At 41.9% G+C, this 26,330-nt stretch overlaps 1 protein-coding gene across 1 annotated transcript; it reads right to left on the reverse strand.

Annotated features, from left to right (window-relative positions):
- Window positions 1–539: 539 nt before the first annotated feature.
- POLE2 (DNA polymerase epsilon 2, accessory subunit) lies at window positions 540–24,490 on the reverse strand. Its single transcript, XM_081876379.1, has 19 exons — window positions 24,350–24,490; window positions 22,175–22,275; window positions 20,745–20,820; window positions 18,304–18,381; window positions 16,375–16,468; window positions 14,561–14,635; window positions 13,256–13,339; window positions 13,039–13,095; window positions 11,654–11,702; window positions 10,067–10,139; window positions 9,159–9,331; window positions 8,940–9,029; window positions 8,306–8,360; window positions 6,989–7,048; window positions 6,812–6,889; window positions 6,495–6,603; window positions 3,924–4,100; window positions 2,617–2,684; window positions 540–692 (listed from the first exon to the last, which is right to left on the reverse strand). The coding sequence occupies exons 1-19, from the start codon at window positions 24,415–24,417 to the stop codon at window positions 674–676; spliced, it is 1,584 nt and encodes a 527-aa protein (XP_081732505.1). The 5' UTR covers window positions 24,418–24,490; the 3' UTR covers window positions 540–673.
- Between the last annotated feature and the right edge of the window lie 1,840 nt (window positions 24,491–26,330).

Here is a 26,330-nt window from a genome sequence, read left to right on the forward strand (position 1 = left end):
TCTTACTGTCAGGAAGTTCTTTAGGTGGAATCTTCTTTCTTGTAGTTTGGAGCCATTGCTCCGTGTCTGCTTCTTTGGAGCAGCAGAAAACAACCTTTCTCCCTCCTCTATGTGACATCCTTTTATATATTTGAACATGGCTATCATGTTCAAATATGCTAAATATTTCAGCCAGTTTGTGGTTAGGTAGGACCATGATATGACGCCAGTCCCCTTCAGTTGTTAAGAGACCCCAGTTTTGGATAATGTAAAATGAGCATTTGTCTGCTTAGAACTGATGTTTCACGTATTGGAAGGTTCTCAAGCCCCTTTGGAGAGGTTCCCCCATCTCCCCAAATTCAGAAAAGCCATCCACAAATAGTTGAACTGTTATGGCAGCAGAAGGCAAAAGGGCACACATTTTTCAAGTCAGGATCCAGCCACAATTTTTTTTGTTTCTGAATAAAAATCACTTAGAGAAAAAGTTGTTGGGCCATTGCGCCATCGCTGTTTCAAGTAGAGCTGTAAGACTTACTCAAGTATGCCACAAGCCTATTCCATCCATTGTTTGAAAGTTTATTTACAAGACGTTCAATATCTGTAACAGTAGCATATAACAAAATTCATGATTCCAGAAGTGGTGCTTCCATGGTATTAAGGTCAGAATACTTGATCTACTGCTATTTCCTGAGATTCAAATATCTTGAAGTTTGCTGGGGGGAAGGGAAAAAAATCAAGTTACCAAAACTACATTGGTGCTTCTTGAAACTTAACTTCCTATCTTCTTTCTTCGGCCTTAATGCTTGCTTTTTAAAAGTTTGTAAAATAAGCACTAGCAACTTCAAAGGAGTTTGTCATGCTAAGATATCTCTGTTCCTATGGTTACATAGAATTAAACCCTTGCATTTGATTAAAGTTACGTGAATATTCTAGATCCAAGATTAGTGCACTTGATGGGGACACAAAGAGCCCACTTCACACAGATTTGTAATGCTTTGTCCCAGGCCCTGAGGATTAAGTTCTGTTTAATACAACAAAAAAAGGAGCCCTTTACCCTTCACACGGAAGGCTACCGAGATTGCCTCTGATCACTGAGTCTTAATGCTTCCATATTTAATTCCCTTAAAACTCAGCTTGGCTGTCTTCCAGATGGCTGGGGTCGCTGAAAGTTTACTAGCTTAGTTATAAAGGAAAGGTTTTAAAAGCCATAGTTTGGTCTGAAAATCACAAATGTACCTAAGAGAATTACTGCCAGTTATGCAGAATAAGATTTCAGGGTTGTGTTACAAATATGCGGGAGGGTGGGAGGGAATACAAATTTTGTAATGCCCACTCTTAACTAAGTGCACTAGCTAGAGTGTCACTGGTGCCTTTCAGCATTGTCCTTGTGGTAAGGATACAAAAAAATGCATACAGCCTTTTATATTCTAATATATCTTGTATCTACATTTTATATAGGCTATATTTTATATTCATCATTTATAGCGTACATTCTGTGAATAAAAACATGTGAATGAAAAACCCTCTTACTAAAAATGCTCAACCCAATGATGCATCACTGAGAATTCTACACAGATGTATTCACAAGGCAGACTGGTCCAAATTCATGTTGTTACCCAAGGGCAAGAGTTCCAAAACAGGAACGGAGATTTGTTCGTTTCTATTTAACAAGACTGTATTTACCACTTACTAGAACAACAACAAAAAAAAGCCCCCAAAGCAGTTTAACAAAAAAAGTTAAAATACCAAAAACACCAACAGAAAAGAAGTATTAAAAGCAAATGACATGAAAGTTTAAAACAAACGTAAAACTGGTGAACAGTTAATGTACTCCTGTTAAACTGAAATGCTAGAATTATATGCCTAGGCAGGGCTTGCCGAAACAAAGTTCTTAGCAGGCACGGAGAACAATTCACTCAAGGCACCTGCAAAATATTAATGGGCAGGAAGTTCTCAAGAATGGGTGGTGCAACACTAAAGGACCCATTGCCTACAAAAGCAGGGCAAGCTGGGCATGGCAAAAGCACAAGTCCTGCGGAGCAAAATAGCAGAGATGGCACATTCTTGGGTCATTTCCTTTTGGTATATAGAGGGTAGACAAGCTTCATAATTCCCTCCCTGGAAAGGTTTACTATTCCTCTGAATAGTATTAAAAACCCTTATATTCAGACACCTTGTAGCCACTATGGTGCAATGGGGCTGAAATTCTTGGGTACGGATTTTTCCTTGCGAGTACAGTAACCCCGCAACTTATGCAGGGGTTACATTCTGTGGAATGCACCAAAAGCCAAAATCTCATATAGTTAAGACACACTAGGTTCAATGGGGGAGGGGGGGATTGCCAAAACCTTCTTACCCAAACGCCCATCCACTTTTTAATTTCTTACTTTTTTTTGCCAAGCACATAAAGCTGAATACGCACAAATTAAATGTGCCTAAGTTGCGGGCTTACTGTAGTCGTGCTTTATATATTGAACAGTTTGTTTTTATCCCAGTCAAACACCAAATTCTTTGTTCCACCAAACAAAGAGTTTACAACAGATGGCAGCCCAAATAACGGTGAAGTTTGTACTGCAAAAGCAGGGGGTCAAAACACCTCTCACACTTACTATTTGATATGAAAAAACAAGACCTTACCTGTCCTCCACTGTTTTGTTAGATGGGTAGAATACTTTGAATGAAAAGCCACTTCTTGGGAAAGATCCCTGGAATGAGGGGGTAAGAAAGGATTTTAGTTTTTAAAGCTCGTCATTTGGATTTCTTAAGAACTTCAGAAGGGCTGTAGCTCAGCAGTACATCATGTACTTTGCATGCAGAAGGTTCAGTCTTCTGCATCTCTATAAAGGCTTGGGAATATCCCATCTGAAACCTAGAGAGCCACTGATAGTCAACATAGACAACAGAGACCAGATCTGACTCAATGTAAAACCAGCTTCCTTTGTTCTCGTCGCCACGGCAATAGAACCTTGATAAAATAGATTTAATAAGCAGGTAATGCTCCATGGCTGGGCTATCGCCTCACCTTGTGCACGATGTCCCAGGAACTCTCTACACTTGCCTTTTGTTTTGAAACGCCAATTGCGTACCTGCCTGGATCTTTCTAAAAGGACGTACCATATTTTTCACTCTATAAGACACACCAGTGCACACCACATGCCTGGCGTGCTCTGGTCCATGGGGTCACGTAGAGTCGGACATTACTAAACGACTCAACAACAACAAGACACACCAGACCATAAGACGCACCTAGTTTTTAGAGGAGGAAAACAAGAAAAAAAATATTCTGAATCCCAGAAGCCAGAACAGCAAGAGGGATCGCTGCGCAGCGAAAGTAGTGATCCCTCTTGCTATTCTGGCTTCTGGGATAGCTGCGCAGCCTGCATTCACTCCATAAGATGCACACACATTTCCCCTTACTTTTTAGGAGGGAAAAAGTGAGTCTTATAGAGCAAAAAATACGGTAATTTAGATTCTGGAAAGGCTAAATCAGTAGCTTTCCCTATAACACAAGGCATCTCCAATTTGTTCAGCTTTACGGGGACACCTCTAAGAGGCTGATCCATGTCACTCTTTTCAAAGACACATTGTTCTAGCATCAGACTAAAGTAGAATCTGAAAGTCCACATTAACAAAACAGTGCACTGCTTGCAGAAGAATAACTGCTATTCACCACCACCTGGCAGCATTTAATTTAAGAATAATGGAAGGAAGGAATGAAATTCAGGTACAATAACTTTCAGTTAACTTGCCATTTTTTTGTTTTGGAAAAACTAAATAAATGTTTGTATTATATATCCATCAGAATGAGCGGTGCTAAGTAGGAACAATCCCAACTAGGAGTGTGTACTAACAATACATTAAACACTTTTTAAAAAAAACTAGAGACTGTTTTTCATCATGCTTACAGAAGGAAGGAAAGAGTGGATAGAGAGATAGGATCTTACGGGATTTATGCAGAGGCAATCAGTGTTGGTCACAGTGAACGGGTCATATTTGTCAGCAAAGACAATGAGATCCGGCAGAGGGTAGGTTCTCAATGTATAGTCATAAGCCCAGTAGACAGGACTAACATTAAGGGGCAATGGAGTCAGATGCCCTTGTGATAAAATAGTCTTTACAAACTGCAAGGCAAAAAACAAGGGCACACAAATTACTTTGGTTTCCATTTGAAAGCAAAAACCTGTCTTCCAAACTCCTATATAAATCACAAAACCATCTTCCTTTCCTGATGATTAGCACATGTTAAAAATAGCACTATATATGCTTCGAGATCTAAATCTGGTAAACTAAGTCAGAATTGAGACTCATTCAAACCTCTGCAGTCTTGCAGGGTTGTGCGGTGACTTGGGGAACACTAAGGTAAAGGGACCCCTGACCATTAGGTCCAGTCGTGGCCGACTCTGGGGTTGCGGCGCTCATCTCGCTTTACTGGCCGAGGGAGCCGGCGTACAGCTTCCGGGTCATGTGGCCAGCAGGACTAAGCCGCTTCTGGCGAACCAGAGCAGCGCACGGAAACGCCGTTTACCTTCCTGCCGGAGTGGTACCTATTGATCTACTTGTACTTTGACGTTCTTTTGAACTGCTAGATTGGCAGGAGCTGGGACCGAGCAACAGGAGCTCACCCCGTCACGGGGATTCGAACTGCCGACCTTCTGATCGGCAAACCCTAGGCTCGGTGGTTTAGACCACAGTGCCACCCGCGTCCCTGGGAAACACTACTGTGGCCCAATGAAATTCCCATGCTACCAACAGCATCTGAAGTGATGTCTGAGGACCATGCTTTGGGGAAGCTATACTTTTCCAGAGCAGAGCAGTTGCAAGGCCTCTTGTATGGAAGATGAACCATTTGAAATCCAATTTAGTCATCAGAATCCATCCACACATTCCATTAACTATATTAAAAAGTTTCTACAGTATATGCAGAAGAAGATGGAATTTCAGCTCCTCTCTCTCTTTTCAATGAAGACTACTTCTCCATCGGCAGAACTCTGGTATAAGTGTCCCATATTATTTGCACAGAAATGCACCGGAACAGAAAAGAACTTTGGGTGTGTGAAGATTAAAATAAGGCGGCCACTTTAAACATACTGCTTTCGTCAGGACACCCAAAGTTCCCTTTCTGCTCCTGCCCCAGCAGATTTGGGAGGGCATGTGGGGGGCAGTAGAGAAGGGAAAGTCTCATTGCTGGAGCAGATATCTGTTTGCAGAGTGTTGAATATCACCCAGAGTACAAGTGGGAGTCCACTCCGCTGGTAATCAGACACAAACGGCCTCAGCCCAGTATACCTGAAGGAGTGTATCCACCCCCATCATTCTGCCCGGACACTGAGGTCCAGCGCCGAGGGTCTTCTGGCGGTTCCCTCATTGCGAGAAGCAAAGCTACAGGGAACCAGGCAGAGGGCCTTCTCGGTGGTGGCGCCCGCCCTGTGGAACGCCCTTCCAGCAGATGTCTAAGAGATAAACAACTACCTGACATTTAGAAGACATCTGAAGGCAGCCCTGTTCAGGGAAGTTTTTAATGTGTGACATTTTAACGTATTTTTAATCTTTGTTGGAAGCCGCCCAGAGTGGCTGGGGATGTATGTATAATATGTATACATATTGCATGTATTTGCTTTCGTAGATTTTCACGGGTACAGGAATGCAGGTTTTGGTGTCCTCGGGTGTCTTCCCGTGTAAAAGTTGGGGTGTCTAGGCGACGTTTCGACGAGGTCTCACTCGTCATCTTCAGGCTGGTGCTTTCGGCTTCTTGTTACTGGAACAGAGCAGGATCTCAGTGTTTGAGTTCTTATAAATACTGTAGAGGGGGTGTGGTGTATAGCCTCCAATGTTCTGGGCAGAGAGGAAGTTCCCAGGCTAGTGTGCCTTTTCTTCTTTTGTTCCTTAATTACTTGAGAGATATCTTGAGTGATTTCTTGAGTGATATCCTGAGTACCACTTAGGTGGGTCATTAGGTGTGGATTAGTTGTTAAAGTCTTTGTGTCTTGACCTCTTGAACTTTGTGAAGAGCTGATAAGCGGCTTAGTGGCTTAGAAAAAGGGGGGCGAGGGGAAAAAACCCGCAGGAACTCGCAAAACATTTTCGTCTTGCGAAGCAAGCCCATAGGGAAATTCGTTTTGTGAAGCGCCTCCAAAACAGAAAACCCTTTCGTCTAGCGGGTTTTCCGTCTTGCGAGGCGTTCGTCTTGCGGGGCACCACTGTATAGGAGTTGAATAAAAAATAAAAGCAATGAAGAAATCTGCTTGCATATACTGCAAGGAGTTGTTTTCTCTTCTTCCCTCTCCAGCCCTCCCCATATCCTCCAAATCTGCTTCCTCCCCACCCTTCAGAGCAGGTGGAGGCGAGGGAGATGCAGAGGTAAGGAATGGAATGAGAAGCAGGTGCCTGATCACATCCCACTGGATCTCTTCCTCAGTTTCTTACTCTATTACTAAAAATAACCATGCTAGAATAATAGTAACGACCTAACCAGCAGAAGCTTATCCCCAAATGTTTCATGCTTTTTTTTGCCTTACGTGATTAGAAATATCCAAGTTGCTGTTAGGAAAACGGACACAGTTCCGGCACATCTTATTTACCAGGTCTTCTCTAAAGATTATTATTTCCTGAGTGCAATACTGGACTCTGGAAGGAAGAAGCGCAATTTTATTTTTTCAGGGTGATTAAACAGGCATCCAGGAGAGACCATCATCAAGGCAGAAACACACACAGACTTCTCCCCGGATACCCAGAGTATTAACCCTACACAAATATGTAGTATTATGTGTACTATTAATATGACACATATTAAAGCTCTCAATTTAAAAGATCTCTTTTAAATTGGGACATTTACCTGCAAGGGTTTGTAGTGAAGACTGAAAATGGCACCTGCTGTTTGAACTCTTCAGTAATGTTTTCAGGAAGTGGTGGCCTGAAATAAATTTGTGTGGTATGTATTAGAAATAAATGTGCGTATTCTCAAAGATGGATGTTTGAATGAATCACCTTAATTGTCAAGTCACAAGCATACCTTGGCAAAATTGAGCCTGGGCCAGGGTCTTCAGAGCCAGGAACAAAGACAAATCGACTGCTATAAATAGTTGAATACATACACTACATTTAACGTAACTGATAGGTAAAAATCAAAGCATAAGTAAAGTAAATGGTAACATGACTCATATACAATTAGAGTTTTAGAACTGGATGGCAGGCCACATAAACCTCCAGTTATGACAAGTGAATGAACAAAGGTGCACTCCTCCATTGTATGATACGATGCAATAATCTTTAGTGTCATTGTCCCATACAGAACAACGAAATTGAAAATCTACATCAGACATTCAAAAACCAACAAGCCTGCTATCCCAGCTATCCCAGCCTGGTTAGCCCCCTAAAAACTCTGGTACCCCATAATTAAATACAATATACTCCCATAGAGACTACCTTACACTGTGTTTACAACCAAAATCGCATTTGGATAGAAACTGTTTCTCAGGCGGCTAGTCCTAGTCTTTATAACCCTGTACCTTCTCCCAGAAGGCAGAAGCTGAAAGAGATCATTTCCGGGGTGCGCACTATCCTGCGCTATCTCTGCAGCTTTCTTATGGCACCTGAAAGCATAGATTTGATCCAAGGTGGGAAGAGGGCACCCTATTATTCTCTCCGCAGTCTTTACAACCCTGGACAACATTGCTTTTTCCCTGACCGTGCAGCTCCCAAACCACACACAGAGACCATAAGTCTTCCAAGACAGACGGGATGCCAGCAACAACAAAATGTTTAAGTGTGGCTGAACAAAGGAGAATGAACTTTTTAGTAGCTGTTATCAACATTCTGGAGGGATGCGGGTGGCGCTGTGGGTTAAACCACGGAGCCTCTTGGGCTTGCCGATCAGAAGGTCGGCGGTTCAAATCCCCGTGATGGGGATTTGCTTGGTACCTGCTCCTACCAACCTAGCAGTTCGAAAGCATGTCAAAGTGCAAGTAGATAAATAGATACCACTCCGGCGGGAAGGTAAACGGTGTTTCTGTACGCTGCTCTGGTTTGCCAGAAGCGGCTTAGTCATGCTGGCCACATGACCCAGAAGCTGTACGCCGGCTCCCTCGGCCAATAAAGCGAGATGAGTGCCGCAACCCCAGAGTCAGTCACCACTGGACCTAATGGTCAGGGGTCCCTTTACCTTTTATCAACATTCTTTATACAATACTTGGTGTGAATGGACTCAATTTTTCTTTCTTTCTTTAAGTGGGACTAAATTCTGCAGGGTGGAATGTTTTCTCTAACTGACAAATCTGAAGCACATATTCAGTAAGATTTTTCACCAAGCAAATAAAAACATAGCACATACCTCTTATGGATACTGGGGTATTCACAGATGATATTTGCAAGGGCTTTCAGTGAACCTAGAGGTACAACCGTAAAAGCTTTCCTATGAAACTGCATAGTTATTCCTATATTTTCTCATCTTATCCACAGATAATTAATATGCATCTTACATCGACAGTTGAACAACAGTTACGCAGAACATCTATTATTTCCCCCCACCTTAAGTAACTAAACCAGTTGGTTATATTGTAAATGGCTTTGTGGAAGCTGTTTCTCACAATGCAAAGATCACTAAGGCAGTATTTTTGTTACTGAACCTAAGCAAGTTTAAATTGAGATATCAATTTTAACCTATATTTTAATCAACTGTTTGTTTGTTTTGTTTGTTTTTAAAATGTTTTTACTGTATTTTATATTTGGTGTCAGCCTCCCTGAGCCCAGTCTTAGCTGGGGAGGGCAGGGTATAAATAAATTATTATTATTATTATTATTATTATTATTATTATTATTAAAATTAGCTTTAGCCCTCCCATTCACAACAAATTCCCACCATGGATCTCTCTACAGAACTGTCTCTCAAATGTTTAAATAACACACAAACAGAAAAAACCACAAGCTATTCACAATATGCAATACAGCAGCTGACTCCAAAGTACCTTTTAGCGACTGAATTTGGTTTTTTCCGTATGGGGCAGAGGAAAAGTTCCCACAGAAGAAGAAGCAAGTTGGAGGCATGGAGGAATAACCTGGTTAAAGGAACAAGGAACATCACTGACTTTTGATTTGGTAGCACGTATCTTTTTTGTTTTTACATATTGCTTCACATTTCAACCGAAACCTTTAAGCGGTTGACAAATATGGGTCAAGAGAGCTACCTGAAAACATAATACGCAGCTTCTCCAAAACTTCTGCTTGGTCCAGCCAAACGTCCGAAAGGAACACAAACATGGCGTCCTCATTTTCTTCTTCCAGCTGTTTCAATTTCGCAGAAGATTTCACAGAGGTCGAGGAAGGCCCTCCAAAGAAGTTTGTGTTTCCATAATACGCCCTACAGCGTGAACAGCAAACACCAGAAGGCTCCATATAATAATAATAATAATAGTAATAAATTTTTATTTATACCCCGCTCTTCCCAGTTCAGAAAACCAGGCTCAGGGCGGCAAACAACAAATTTAAAACACTTAATTAATGCAACAAAAAACAGCATAAAATACAGTATAAAACGTTAATAACAATAAATTCAGAATTCAAAAATCAATTTAGGGGCAAAATCCATCCAATAAACATTAGATGATCACCAGGGCTAGCTGGCTAAATTAGTCCTGTTTGGGCCAGTGAGGAGACCAGGGGAGAATTACCTGTGGGATCCCAGAGCAGGTAATCTTCATAAAAAGGAGAGAGGGAGGGAAGGAAGGGGAATAAAAGATCAGGCTAAGTTCAAATTGAAAGCCAGGCGGAATAGCTCCGTTTTACAGGCCCTGCGGAAGCAAGTTAAGCTCATTCCTCTCCCAGATCACCTCCTCAGTTTGTCACTTGTTGGTTGCAAAGAGTTTGACTTTAAATGAGGGTCTGTAGCTTCCAGCATTGAACACTGACTCCCCAATCCAGCTCACCCTGTCCCTCACCTGCATAAAGTTTCTGAAATGCAAATTTTTGCTGATAATAATCCACATTACAAACATCAGTTCCTCAAGAGATCAAATAAACTGTATACTCTTACACCTAAGATTTTCCTCCATAAAAATGGAGCAAAATGAAAATTTATAGTTTTATATTTTCTTACCTAGTTGTTGTAGAAGGCTCCGTAGGAGGGAAGCCAAATGCGTTGACGTGAAATATTTCATCTTCATACCAGCCTAGGAAATAAGATTAGCTTGTTTTTTTCCAAATTCAAAAAAACCAAGGTATGCTTACCTATCACTCCCATTGACACTACATCCTCCACCGAAGATGCCAGGCTCTCTGAACATATTTTACATTATTTTTCTCCCAGGTTCTCAAATGTGTAATACACAAACAGAAAAACCACAAGCTAATCGCCTACTGATTCATAAACGCAATAAAGGAGTGGATCGTCAAGTACCTTTAGCAAGTGAATTTGGTTTTTTCCATATGGGACAGAGGAACGTTCCCACATAAGAAGCAGCAGCAAGTTGGAGGCATGGAGGAATAACCTGGTTAGAGGAATGTCTTACTCAAAGAGGCCCACCTAGAGGTCTGCTTAAGATCACTGCAGTGCCAGATAAAAACATTTCTGTTTTCCTGGATTTGGAAGAACAGGTAGATATTTTTGGTTTAGTAGAATAGGCATGGAGAGCTTCCACCAAACAGAACATCCAAGCTCAACAAAGCTGTTCTTTTAGGCTGGGTTCTTCTTTTGCAACTTGATATAGCACTTTTTATTATCTAGAGCCCTTAGATTTTACCATCTATTTAAACTGGAAATTTGTAGATCTTTTAGGACTGGTGTTATATGGTCCTGAGGGCAGCTCCCAGTCACCAGTCTAGGTGCCTTTGACACCCAAGATAGACACCCTAATCTCTGGATTATAATTCATTTTAATTGTTTTTAATATTGCATTTTTAAATTGTTATAACACACCCTGGGATCTCATGATGAAGGGCAGGTTAATAATGTTGTTGTTGTTTAGTCGTTTAGTTGCGTCCGACTCTTCGTGACCCCATGGACCAGAGCACGCCAGGTACTCCTGTCTTCCAGGATAATAATAATAATAATAATAATAATAATAATAATAATAATAATAATAATATAAAGGTAAAGGGACCCCGACTCTGGAGTTGCGGCGCTCATCTCGCTTTATTGGCTGAGGGAGCCGGCATACAGCTTCCGGTCATGTGGCCAGCATGACTAAGCCGCTTCTGGCGAACCAGAGCAGCGCACGGAAACGCCGGAGCGGTACCTATTTATCTACTTGCACTTGACGTGCTTTCGAACTGCTAGGTTGGCAGGAGCAGGGACTGAGCAACAGGAGCTCACCCCATCGCGGGGATTCAAACCGCCGACCTTCTGATCGGAAAGTCCTAGGCTCTGCGGTTTAACCCACAGCACTACCTGCATCCCCAATAATAATATAATAATAATAACAACACATAAGTTGTTGATGCAATCTGTACTCTGCTGGAGTGTATGGATTGTGTACACAACTTCTATATGAATAGGTTCTGTTCAAAGCCTTAGAACAACACCTAGGCAGCGTCCTCTGGTACAATTCTCTTCTCTCCACCCACCCTTATTTGTTCAGATCCCTGGATTTATCATGCAAACAGAGCCAGTAGTTATTATCAGCTGAACAATCTGACCTTACTGAAAAGAGTGAAGCTTGAGAAGAAGAAAAATGATCTGGCTTACCTTCTGTTAAAACAAAACATGACTCTGTGTATAAGCCACTGTGGAACTGGTACAGAACAGTTAAGGAAGATGTTCTTGCTATGTAGGCAGCCCTATAGAAATGATTCTAATTCTTCTAATCAAACAAATGAACAGCTGTGGCTCAAAACACAGAATCATAGAATCATAGAGTTGGAAGAGACCACAAGGGCCATCGAGTCCAAACCCCTGCCAAGCAGGAAACACCATCAGAGCACTCCTGACATATGGTTGTCAAGCCTCTGCTTAAAGACCTCCAAAGAAGGAGACTCCACCACACTCCTTGGCAGCAAATTCCACTGTCAAACAGCTCTTGCTGTCAGGAAGTTCTTCCTAATGCTTAGGTGGAATCTTCTTTCTTGTAGTTTGGAACCATTGCTCCGTGTCCGCTTCTCTGGAGCAGCAGAAAACAACCTTTCTCCCTCCTCTATGTGACATCCTTTTATATATTTGAACATGGCTATCATATCACCCCTTAACCTCCTCTTCTCCAGGCTAAACATGCCTAGCTCCCTTAGCCGTTCCTCATAAGGCATCGTTTCCAGGCCTTTGACCATTTTGGTTGCCCTCCTCTGGACACGTTCCAGTTTGTCAGTGTCCTTCTTGCTCCGTGTCCGCTTCTCTGGACACGGACTTTAGGCAAGGCTGTGAATATTCTTTGCACCTTCATTTCTCCACATGAAAGCCGACAGTCTAAATTTTTCCATGTGTTGGTTAAAACAGAACAATAACATTTAGGCTTTCATACTGTTGTAAAAATGCAAATTGGGAAGGGCCGGCAGAGAGCTCATATACAAAAATATTGGGGTTTTTTGTCAGCTGAGTAGCAAGTGCAGGAACAGAAAACTTCCATTTCTAGGTGAATCTCCAGGAAGATGGTTATGATGACTACAGCTGTGTGCGATCATGGCAAGTTGATAGTTAGAAAGACAAAAAGGCAGCTGTGTAAGCACTGTTGGGTGGGAAGAACTATGTTTTTAATTAAACCATTCCAGCTGTTTGGCTGCAAAAGCAGCAACACTCAGTGTCTGGCCATTTGAAACAGAGGAGACAAGTGAGGACTAGGTACTGTACAGGAATGAAATGCCCCAGTCCACAGGGTTAACAACTAAAATCAACATGTGAAAAAAAACGAAAAGAAGGTTAGAGAAAGGAAAACTTTGTAGCAGTTGAATGAGAAAAAAGAAAGCAAAATAAAATAAAATAAAATAATAAAGAAACCCTATACAATGATTAAACTACAGGTAGTAAAAAAGAATTGGGGGGGAAAACAAGTAGAAAGTCCACAAAGAAATGCAAAAGGGGGAATATGAGTTTATCTCACTGTTCAGTCTCTTTTCTTACTTAGGATGCATGTAAAAGGATATTGCTTTACTAATGTCCAGCTGGACAACTCCTGTTGGATCTTCCAAGAAAAATTTTCCCTTAAAAATATGAATAAAATAAATTAGGGCCAAGCCATTCAGCTTCAAAACACTCCCCTTGAGGTCATGCAACTGTAAAAAAACTACACTTCTGCTTATATTAGTTGAATATACTGAACAGCAAAGTCATCTAAAGAGCCGCTGACGCAGCACAGCTTACCTCTTTCAGCTGGGTTATCATCCCCAGAACGATAACTTCCTTAACTTTAGCTGAGTTCCCCAAGAGAGTTTCTATAGTTTTGAGCTACAACAAGAGATAAATAAATTAAATTAGTTAAGGCCTGTGTTTCCCAGGTTCAAAAATTACCGTATTTTTCGCCCTATAGGGTGCACCGGCCCATAGGGCGCACCTAGGGGTTTTTTTTTGGGGGGGGGAGAAAATATTTTATCCCGCCCAGCCCCCAGAACAGGCTGCTATCCGCAAGCCTTGGGAGCCCAGCAGGAACTCCCGCCGGGCTCCCCAGGCTTGCAGATAGCTGCCTGAAGCCTGGAAAGCGAGAGGGGTCGGTGCGCACCGACCCCTCTTGCTCTCCAGGCTTCAGCGGAAGCCTGCATTCGCCCCATAGGACGCACACACATTTCCCCTTCATTTTTGGAGGGGGAAAAGTGCCTCCCTTAGGGCGAAAAATACGGTAGCTACACAGCCCTTACAGCTACTTTACCCCCTTTGAATGTCAGTCCCTGGTGCCCTACTGCAAACAGCTTTAAGCAGTTTTTAAAGACTCCTTAGTTTGTCCTTGTCAAAACAAAAAAAAATTCCTTCCAGTAGCACCTTAAAGACCAACTAAGTTAGTTCTTGGTATGAGCTTTCGTGTGCATGCACACTTCTTCAGATACACACGGAAAAGCTCATACCAAGAACTAACTTAGTTGGTCTTTAAGGTGCTACTGGAAGGAATTTTTTTTGTTTTGACTATGGCAGACCAACACGGCTACCTATCTGTAGTTTGTCCTTGGTTTGCTCTCGTGGGACGCAGGTGGCGCTGTGGTCTAAACCACAGAGCCTAGGACTTGCCAATCAGAAGGTCAGCGGTTCGAATCCCCGCAACTGGGTGAGCGCCCATTGCTCGGTCCCTGCTCCTACCAACCTAGCAGTTTGAAAGCACGAAGTGCAAGTAGATAAATAGGTACCACTCCGGCGGTAAGGTAAATGGCGTTTCCGTGTGCTGCTCTGATTCGCCAGAGGTGGCTTAGTCATTGTGGCCACATGACCCAGAAGCTGTATGCTGGCTCCCTTGGCCGATAAAGCGAGATGAGCGCCGCAACCCCAGAGTCGGCCACGACTGGACCTAATGGTCAGGGGTCCCTTTACCTTTACCCTTAGTCTGCTCTCAGGAAAAATGGGAGCTGCTGTTTGAGAAACGCATGCCCAAAGTCTCCAAAAGGCCTTTATGTTGCAAGGTGCAGGATATAAATTCTGTAAATATTTAAGTAAGGAAGTAAATGAAAACATTTTAAATTTTACCTGGAATTTACTTCTGCTTTCCTCTGCAGGTGCGCCAATAGCAGATGGTGTGAACAGTTCGTGCCTATGCGTTCTCTGCACAGTGGGAAATACAAGCCAGGTAGCAAGGGAAAGCACCATGCAGTTATGGTTAAAACATCCCCCTCCCCCCCGTGCAATGATGCCCTCAAGCTATTATCTTTTTCTTTTTTTTTTATTAAAGATGTTCTTGTTTTACAGAAGTATGTGTAATGTCTCTCGTATTTTTTCCATGTAACATTTTTACAAATCAGTTTCATTTGTTGAGACGTTAGGGGGAAATAAGGGGTGGAGGGGGGGGAAGATGGGTGGGGGTAGGGTCGGGTGGCGATGTTTCTATTTTGCTTAATGTATGTAGGGTCTGGTGTCAGTGTTGCTCGTGCAGGTTCTCTGCTGCTCATTTGTTCCTTTGGTGGTGAGAGAGGCTGGGGTTGGCCTAGGGTGCAGTTATTCATTTGTGATTGGCTGTGGTGATCTTTGTTTTCGTGTGTGAGTGGGGTGGGTGGGTGTTTTGGATCAGGTTAGCCATATTGATTTCTATGCTGTTGGTGAATTATTGTTATTGTCTTGTTGGGCTGCGTATGTGATAAAGGGGAGCCATACTGGGGTGAAGGTGTCTTCTTCTATTTGTCCCCATGTCAGTTTCAGTTTATTGGTTTATTTATCTAGTAGGGCTGTTTCCCATACTACAGTGGTGCCCCGCAAGACGAATGCCTCGCAAGATGGAAAACTCGCTAGACGAAAGAGTTTTCCGTTTTGGAGGTGCTTCGCAAAACGAATTTCCTATGGGCTTGTTTCGCAAGACGAAAATGTCTTGCAAGTTCCTGCGGGTTTTTTTCCCCTCCCCCCCCCTTTTCTAAGCCGCTTATCTGCTTATCCGCTAAGCCAATAAGCCGCTAAAAGCTGCTAATAGCGCTAATCCGCTAAGCCGTCAATGGGCTTGCTTCACAAGATGAAAAAACCGCTAGACGAAGAGACTCGCGGAACGGATTCTTTTCGTCCTGCGAGGCACCACTGTATTTGGTACCATTGGTCCATGCTTACTCCTGACAGGTCTCTCCAGTGTCTGGCTATGATGTTTCTGGCTGCTGAAGGTGAGTTATGAGTTCTTTGTGGTGTAAATGGGCATTGTTGTCTTGGAAGATGTTTAGTAGGGCCAATTCTGGGGTGATGTCTAATACTTGCTTAGATATTTTACATATCTGGAAAGCACCATGCAGTTACGGCTAAAACATTTCCCCCCGTGCAATGATGCCCTCAAGCTGTTATCCCACGTTAACCACGGTCCTAGCCTACTATGGTTGGGATATGTGCGTTTACAAGCTTGGTGGTAAAACGAAACGATGCTCCACATCTACAAAGTTAATTATTTGGAAGGAAACTGCAGCTGCTTGCTTAACATATAATTAACTCGTGGAATTCGTTGCCACAGCATTTGGTGGAATTCGTTGCCACAGCATTTGGTGGCAGCCACTATTACAGACAGTTTTAAGATGGGAATAAGCCAAATTTGTGAAGGAAGAGGACACTGTCAGCAGCTGTCAGCCATGGCAGCTAAGTGGAACCTCCTTGTCCAGGGGTAGCTATACCTTGCAAAATCAGTTGCTGGAGGGCAAACAGCACAGGAAGGCTACTGCCCTCAAGTCCTTCTGTGGGCATTGGGAGCATCTGAGTGGCCACTGCGGGCATAGGATGCTTGGCTAAAAGGGTCCTTGGGTCCGATTCAGCAGCACTCTTGTCATGTACTTATGGCATTGATATGTATCTGATGGGAGTATTTCCCCACTTTATCTCACCTGCTGCAAGATGATGTAGCGCTCACGAAACAGTTCTGCTTTATCCCTGGCAGAGCCGAATAAATTTGGAGCCGAATGGCCGGTCATTGAGAGGCTGAAATCAATTTTTACAGATATTTGTGTAAAGGTGGGTTTTAAGTGAGCACAAAAAGTGTGTGCTAATAATAATACAGAACCGCCTCTCCTGGTATGCCCCACGGAGGACCTTAAGGTCCACAAATGACAACATTTTGGAGGTCGCAAGTCGCAAGGTGGTTAGATTGGTCTCAGCTAGGGCCAGGGCCTTTTCAGTACTGGCCCCAACGTGGTGGAACATCTCTGTCACAAGAGACCAGGGCCCTGCAGGACTGGACATCTTTCCGCAGGGCCTGCAAGACAGAGCTGTTCCTCCTGGCCTTTGGTTTGGACTCAGTCTGACCCTTATGTTTCCCTCGCCTTATGGTTTTATTCTATGGGCTACTATTAAAATGAGGCTGCATTTTAAATTGTATTTTAACCCGTATTTTAAATTGGGTTTTATTCTTTTCTCTCTCTCCCCCCCCCCCCATTATGTTTTTATTGTAATTTTACTGGTGTCAGCCACTCTGAGGCCGGCTCTGGCCGGGGAGGGCGGGGTATAAATAATTTATTATTATTATTATTATTATTATTATTATTATTATTATTATTATTAGTAATACCCTGCCCTTATGGCTTCCCCAGCTGCTCTGAGTGGCTTACACAATATATAAAACATATTAAAGCACCAAACATTAAAAACTTCCCGATACAGGGCTGCCTTCAGATGTCTTCTAAAAGTTGTATAGTTCTTTATCTCCTTAACATCTGGAGGGTGTTCCACAGGGAGGGCACCACTACCGAGAAGGCCTTCTGCCTGGTTCCCTGTAACTTAGCTTCTCACAGTGAGGGAACCAGCAGAAGACCTTGGAGATGGACCTCAATGTCCAGGCTAGATGATGGGGATGAAGACGCTTCTTCAGGTATACTGGACCAAGGCTGTTTAGGGCTTTAAAGATCAGCAGCAACACTTTGAATTGGGCTCGGAAACACACTGGGAGCCAATGAAGATCCTTTAGGACCAGAAATATATGGTCCCGGCGGCTGCTCCCAGTCACCAGTCTAGCTGCCGCATTCTGGATTAATTGCAGTTTCCAGGTCACCTTCAGGTCACCCATGGAGAGCACATTGCAGTAGTCCAAGCAAGAGATAACCAGAGGATGCACCACTCTGGAGAGACAGTCTGTGGGCAGGGAGGGTCTCAGCTGGTGTTTCAGGTGGAGCTGGTAGACAGCTGCCCTGGACATAGAATTGACTTGCGCCTCCGTGCTAAAATAGGGAACGAGGAAACCTTTGCATATTATAAGTCAAACCTGGTCTGAGGAAATGGGGAAACAATTGTTGGGATGCCAGCTCTTCCGAAACTGCAAAGCCAGAATTTAGAATCATAGAATCATAGAATCATAGAGTTGGAAGAGACCACAAGGGCCATCGAGTCCAACCCCCTGCCAAGCAGGAAACACCATCAGAGCACTCCTGACATATGGTTGTCAAGCCTCTGCTTAAAGACCTCCAAAGAAGGAGACTCCACCACACTCTTTGGCAGCAAATTCCACTGTCAAACAGCTCTTACTGTCAGGAAGTTCTTCCTAATGTTTAGGTGGAATCTTTTTTCTTGTAGTTTGGAACCATTGCTCCGTGTCTGCTTCTCTGGAGCAGCAGAAAACAACCTTTCTCCCTCCTCTATGTGACATCCTTTTATATATTTAAACATGGCTATCATATCACCCCTTAACCTCCTCTTCTCCAGGCTAAACATGCCCAGCTCCCTTAGCCGTTCTTCATAAGGCATCGTTTCCAGGCCTTTGACCATTTTGGTTGCCCTCCTCTGGACACGTTCCAGTTTGTCAGTGTCCTACGGGAGAAACTTACGGGAGAAACTTCTTTCTTTCAGAATTGTAAACGTATCTAGGGATATCAAATGCTCCAATAATGTTGAAAATATGTTCCCTGGGGGTTAAAACAAAGAAATGCACAATAAGGCACATACATATGAATGCATTTTAAAGGGGGGAAAATCACTTTAAAAAGAATTTGATTCATTATCCTACTGTATCTTATTCCTGTATTTTCACATTTACAAGAAAATCACTTTACATTTGCTTGAACAGCGAGAATATAGTTAGGTACTTTGATTTTCAATTTATCCTAGCAGACGCAAATAAAACGGCTTCCCTCGGGGTTCAAACACTCCCCTGGCACAGCTCAAGGAGTTCAGAAGCTTTCCCTTATGCTTTTGATAAACCAGTTTGTTGCGTCCTAAGAACATCAAAAAAAGCCCTGTTGGATGAGACCAAAGGCCTATTTTCTCACAGTAGCAAACCATTTGCCTATATACGAAGCACACAAACTGAATATTAGCACAACAGCGCTCTCCGATTCCCAGCAAGTGACAATGGGAATTCCACCTGCGAGGCAACACAGCCACCCTGACTAGTAGCCACTGATAGCAGTATCCTCCATGAATTTGTCTAAGACTCCTTTAAAGCCATTCAGGTGGATTACCATTGCTGTCTCCTATGCCAGCAAGTTCTATAGTTTAAGTGTGCACTGTATGAAGGACTTCTTTTTCCCCTTCCTAAATTTCCAAACATTCACCTTCATTGGATATCCCCCAGATTGCAGTGTGATGACAGAGGGGATGTTTGTTGTCCACTCCTGGACAAACTGCGACTTAGCATACTGATGGTTAGTGAAACTAAGCCATGGTTTACGAAGATGGCTTGCTTTCGCTAACCACAGCTAAGTTACCCATAGTTTACGGTTCAGATTACAAGCTTAGTGCTCTCCTACCTGCCCTCGTATTGATTTTACACGCAAGTAGAACATCTGAAGAGGACTTAAGCCAAAGAGCATTCCAAACTTACTGGGCTGTATCTAACTAAGTCAGAGGTAGAATCTACACACATATAAAAACTGTCCTGAAAATGCTTTTTTTTTAAAAGCATTTTTTAAAATACATTGAATTTTCCTTAAAGCTCATCATCGCCATCTAGTGTCACCTTGTACAGTGGTGCCCCGCAAGACAAACGCCTCGCAAGACGGAAAACCCGCTAGACGAAAGGGTTTTCCGTTTTGGAGGCGCTTCGCAAAACAAATTTCCCTATGGGCTTGCTTCGCAAGACGAAATATATTGTGAGTTCCTGCGGGGTTTTTCCCCCCCCCTTTTCTAAGCCACTAAGCCGCTTATCAGCTGATCCGCTGATAAGCCGCTTATCAGCAGATCCACTAAAAGCCGCTAAACCGCTAATAGCGCTAATCCGCTAAACTGTCAATGGGCTTGCTTCGCAAGATGAAAAAACCGCTATACGAAGAGCCTCACGGAACGGATTAACTTCGTCTTGCGAGGCACCACTGTATATTGCACTTAAAACACACTTAAAACTTTTTATTTTCGGCTGTATAGCTGAGTCCTCTATCTCATTTAAATAACTGACAGTCAAGTTCATGGATTTTTAAAAAAATATATATGCTTTTTTATTATTATTTGCTTTTCTATATAATCATTCCATCAATGCATACTGTGTTACAGTCAAGCACAAGGTAATCAGAAAAGAAAAATAACTTAACTATAACCCATATGTATATGAGCAATAATCGCAACATAACTTATTCCTCCACTCTTATATACATTGATGTTAACTCCCCTTTCACTATTTCCCTGATTTACTATCTGGTATCTTTTCAAACTGCATTTTCTTACTCTACTAAATTGTTTTCATTGCCATACACTATCCCACTTTGTCACATCTACTGCTGAGTATTTATACATCCTGTTACACTATTTTCTTGTTATAGTATTTTTCCATATAACCTATATATATTGTCAAATCTTCTTTTAGTTTCTTATCGCCCTTATTTCCTAATCTATTTGTCATGCTGGCGAGTTCCAAATAATAAGGTGCCATTCTGCCCGTAATGGTACCGCATCTGTTCTCCACATTTGTGCTACCAGAGTTTGGGCCGCTGTAGTCACATACATCCGTAATGTAGTGTGGTTTTGGGGGGATTTCTGTTGTTATTATTCCCAGAAGGAAAGCTTCTGGGTTTTTAGGAAACATTCTTTTAAACATTTTCTACCCAATTCTATCAGCTAATGATCTCTGGTAAAAGCCACACAGTGCCCTAGACATGCCATTTTAATGTAAGAACAAGATTACAATCCCTCAGAGTCTAAAGAAGGGGCTAGCGTTAATGAGTTTTAAATCTGAAATATCAGCAGGGAGGGCTACAAATGGCAATTAACTGAATTCGATGGCAGAAATGTTCCCAGCGGTTTGTTTACTCCTCTGTGTGAATTGATGCCGACTTACATGGTCTCATCTAAGGACTGGTTGCACTCCAAGACGGCTGCTTCCACCATGGCTCTTTCAATCATATTACATGTCACTGAAGAGAACAATTCAAAAGATTAAAATGGTTTACAGATTGTTCTTTGTTGGAAGAAAATTATATGAAGATGATGTATAGATGGTATATGACACCAGTGCAGTTAGGAAAAATGATAAAACTAGCTCAAATATGTGTTGGAAGTGTAAGGAAAAGGAGGGGACATTTGACCCTATGTGGTGGGATTTTAAAAATTTTTAAAAATTGGGAAATGATATACAGTGGTACCTTGGGTTAAGTACTTAATTTGTTCCGGAGGTCCGTTCTTAACCTGAAACTCTTCTTAACCTGAAGCACCACTTTAGCCAATGGGGCCTGCTGCCGCCGCCGCACCGCCGGAGCACAATTTCTGTTCTCATCCTGAAGCAAAGTACTTAACCCGAGGTACTATTTCTGGGTTAGCGGAGTCTGTAACCTGAAGCGTACGTAACCTGCAGCGTATGTAACCCGAGGTACCACTGTACAATGAATTGAAGAAAATGTTCCATCTAACATTTGCTAAAAAACCTGAAGCATTTTTGTTAGGGCTTGTAGGAAAAGACCTGCCAAAGAAGTTGAAAAATATCTTCATGTCTGCAACAACGGTGGCCAGAGTCTTAATAGCACAAGGATGGAAGACTGAGGAAATCCCGACTAAAGAATTATGGCAAGAGAAACTGATGGACTGTGCAGAATTGGCAAAATTGACACATAAACTACAGGACAAGGATAACTGTGACTTTAAAGATGAATGGGAACCTTTTACAAAGTACCTAAAGATGCAACAAAATGAATTGGACTCCTTGGCAGGCTTTGAATAAACACTCACAAACTTTTTGTTGATAATAACCAGTTGGATTAATGAAGGATTTATAGAATTTTGTAACATGCAGAGAATAGCATTTATAGAGAAACCAGAGATTGGAACTGAGGGAAGTCGGGGGGGGGGCTGTTTTATGGGAGAGAGGGGGGAAATTAAGGATGATATGTTTTAAGATAATATGTTTTGTTTAAATTCCTAATAAATTTTTTTAAAAAAAAGATTAAAATGGGAACCTGCGCATCTGCAGGCTACAGAAGTATTTCACAAAGCATTTAAAAATACATTTGCTTCAAGAGAAATCATAATAGAATTACAATCTTATTAGCAATGAGAAGCTAACTGGAACATAATGCTCTATTTGCTGGTTGCACATGCAGCCTTCTGACCCAAAGTTCTGCCCCTGCCATCTATTGTGCCAATTATTAGATCCATAGAACTTTAACACACTTGATTATCATGAGCATCACAGCCACACAAGGACGCCACAAAACTCATAAGAATCCAACTTTCCTTTCTCTTCAAAGCATTTAAGATAACCAAAACTCTACTTACAAGGCTGCTTTTCAACAGCATCAATTATATTTTCTATCATATCTTCAAGCTCCGCTTCATTAACTGTCCGAAGAGCTTCTGTGAGATACTTGGTAGCTTCTCTGATTAAAGGACAAAGAACAAAATTAGTCAAGATGTGATTGAAACGATCATAATAATGCACATGACGATGGCATACAGATGTGAACCTGAACACGAAAACCGCCCCCAACTGAATCATTAGTTTGTCGACTAAAAGACAGTCATACCTTGGCTCTTGAATGTAATCCGTTACGGAAGTCCGTTTGACTTCCAAAAATGTTCAAAAACTAAGGCGCAGCTTCTGATTGGATGCAGGAGCTTCCTGCACTCAACTGGAAGTTGCGGATGTTGCGTTGGACGTTCGGCTTCCAAAAAAGTTCATAAACCAGAACACTCACTTCCAGGTTTGCAGCATTCGGGAACCAAAATGTACGAGTACCAAGGCATTCAGGAACCAAGGTACGACTGTATATTGCTAATTTCAGCTACTGAAGGTAATGGGGCCCTTTATATGTCCAGCTGTCAACAACAAATTATCGCTGCTTTTGTGTTGAATTTATGCTATATGGTCATTTATGGACCTAATAGGTATCTAAAGCCATTTGCACATAATAAAATATGTATTTTATCAAAGGAATTGTTGAACTGAAATACAATTTAGAAGTATATTAAGAGTGAAATACAATTAAGTATATTAATAGTGAGATTTTTATTAAGCTCTAAGTTAAAGTGATTTTTTATTCATTACAAACTTAATAATGCAAACACTTTGGCATTTGGCAATAACAAAGGTTCCTTTAGAAACACAATTTACAAAGACTCATAATCGTCTCTAGAAACTTGCTATAACATGAAATAAAAAGTGTAGGTTTTATTTGTTTTTTTATCTTATATTTTGGAAATGTACATTCAGGTTTGTTTTTTTTTCATTCATCTGCTTTGCCAAGTAGTCATCGGGTGGATGTACATCGGCTCAGGCATCCCCAAACTCAGCCCTCCAGATGTTTTGGGGCTACAACTCCCATCATCCCTAGCTAACAGGACCAGTGGTTAGGGATGATAGGAATTGTAGTCCCCAAACATCTGGAGTTTGGGAATGCCTGGCTTGACTCTTTTTTTTCCTAAAAGCTTTCTAACCTAATATGTAGAAACCTTTCTCACATCTTGCAGCACCAAATTCCTCACAGTCCTTGTGACCTGTGGCTGATGGTAGCCCTTCCAAATGTTAGGTTAAGGTAGGTAGCCGTGTTGGTCTGATGCAAAATAAAAATAACAATATAAAAAAAATTGTCCAGTGGCACCTTATAGACCAAATAATTTTGTTCTGGTATAGGCTTTTGTGTGCATGCACGATTTTAATGTTTGATGCATTACTGTATTTTAGTATTTTGTTGGAAGCTGCCGAGAGTGGCTGGGGAAGCCCAGCCAGGTGGGCGGCGTATAAATAATATATTATTATTGTTGTTGTTGTTGTTATATTATTATTTAGTTGGTCTGTATTGTATTGTATTGTATTGGATTGGATTGGATTGGATTGGATTGTTGGTCTATATTATTATATTATTATTATTACTATATTATTAGTTGGTCTAAATTATATTATTTAGTTCGTCTATATTATTATATTATATAGTTGGTCTATAAGGTGATGCTGGACAATTTTTTTTTATTTTTTCCAGATGTTGTGGGACTCCACCCCCATCAGCCAGCATGACCAAGGGCAGGCATAGGCAAACGCAGCCCTCCAGATGTTTTAGGACTACAATTCCCATCATCCCTGACCACTGGTCCTGTTAGCTAGGGATGATGGGAGTTGTAGTCCCAAAACACCTGGAGGGCCGAGTTTGGCTACGCGTGAGCCGCCCCAGCTTTCGACGTTGCCTGTCCATTTCACACGAGAAGACCCCAAGCCATCACATATGGCGAAAAAAGACGATCCATTCTTTGCACATCCTCTTTGTCAGTTGAGCGGGGCGGCCAGCTGAGGAGCCCCAGGGAGGGGAGGCGGCGCCCGCACGCGTTCACACGTTCACTCGTACACGTGTACACGCACCCCTTCCTGCCAGGGGCGTGGGTTGGGAGGGGGGGCAGAGTCTTGCTTCCCACCCACCCGGACCCCGGGGTTTTGGTCCCCCTTCTTTGCCTGCTACTCACGCGCGGAGCAGCAAGCCGTGCATCTTGAAGGCGGCGCCCACTTTGCCCCTCAGCTTCTCGGCGGCCATCTTGAAAGGTTTTCCCGCCAAGGCCGAGGCCGAGGCCGCCTCCTCGTCCCTCGCCCGGCCCCTTCGCCAGGAGGGAGGGAGGGAGGGAGGGAGGGAGGGAAGGAAGGCCCGCCGCCGCGGCGCCGACGCCGCCTCCGCTCCCTTCGCCCCCGAAGGCTCCTCCTCAGCGGATGCTGCCGCTGGGCTGGACGCGGAAGATGTATCGTCGTCATCCGAAATCATGATAAATAATAAAAACAAAATAGAAAATAATAAAAATTAAAATAAAATAGAAATAATAAAAAAATAAAATAAAATAAAATAAAATAGAAATAATTAAAATAAAATAAAATAAAATAAAATAGAAATAATTAAAATAAAATAAAATAAAATAAAATATAATAGAAATAATAAAAATAAAATAAAATAGAAATAATAAAAATAAAATAAAATAAAATAGAAATAATTAAAATAAAATAAAATAAAATAGAAATAATTAAAATAAAATAAAATAAAATAGAAATAATAAAAATAAAATAAAATAGAAATAATAAAAGTAAAATAAAATAGAAATAATAAAAATAAAATAAAATAGAATTAATAAAAATAAAATAAAATAAAATAGAAATAATAAAAATAAAATAAAATAAAATAGAAATAATAAAAATAAAATAAAATAAAATAAAATAAAATAGAAATAATAAAAATAAAATAAAATAGAAATAATTAAAATAAAATAAAATAGAAATAATAAAAATAAAATAAAATAAAATAGAAATAATTAAAATAAAATAAAATAAAATAATTAAAATAAAATAGAAATAGAAATAATAAAAATAAAATAAAATAGAAATAATAAACATAAAAGGGAAGTGAGCATCGTCCGGTGCAAAAAAGCACATGCATTTCCAAGATCTGCATCTATTATAGAGGGGGTTTTTTTTAATGACTTAGAATTGCTTCAAGTAAATATGACTATATTGAATGTGATTGCATGGAAAGAGTACAGGGGAAGGGGCAGAACAACCCATAATAGCACCTTCAGGCTGCGCTAGGAATGCCCCCTGCCCCAAACTCTGGAGAGCAGCTATCAGTGTAGACCAGGCATGTCCAAAGTCCATTCATTCGACCCCCATAACCCGTTTTTACCCGGCCCCTGTGGCTTTCTATAATAATAATAATTTTTATTTATACGCTGCCCTCCCCAGGCAAGACCCGGCTCAGGGCAACTAAAAAACATGTTGATTGAAATACAACTTAAAAAACAAGATTAAAATACAACATTAAAACGCAGCCTCATCACTGGAGGAGAAAGGAAAAAAGAAAGAGGGGGAGAGGGAGGGAATCAAACAATTTAACAATTTTGGGGTAGAACAGCTTCCGGGTCATGTGGCCAGCATGACTAAGTCGTTTCTGGCGAACCAGAGCAGCGCACGGAAACGCCATTTACCTTCCCGCCAGAGCGGTACCTATTTGTCTACTTGCACTTTGACGTGCTTTAGAACTGCTAGGTTGACAGGAGCTGGGACTGAATAACGGGAGCTCACCCCGTCGCGGGGATTCGAACCGCCGACCTTCTGATCGGCAAGTCCCACGCTCCGTGGTTTAACCCACAGCGCCACCCTATTACTTCCCTTGATCTGGACACTAAACTTCTGTTGATGCAGCCTAGAATAGCGTTAGCTATTTTTTTGCTGCTGCATCACACTGTTGACACACTGTTCAGCTTGTGCTCCACCTAGATCCTTTTCACATGTACAGTCATACCTCTTGTTACGTTCGCTTCAGGTTAAATCTTTTCAGGTTGCGTCCCGCGGCAACCTGGAAGTACCGGAAAGGGTTACTTCTGGATTTCGCCGCTCACCCATATGCAGATGCTCAAAATGATGGCACACACACGCGCAAAAGTGGCAAATCGCGACCCGCACAGACGC

Source organism: Podarcis erhardii (genome assembly GCF_964252035.2).
Source record: "Podarcis erhardii genome assembly, chromosome: 1".
NCBI lineage: Eukaryota > Metazoa > Chordata > Lepidosauria > Squamata > Lacertidae > Podarcis > Podarcis erhardii.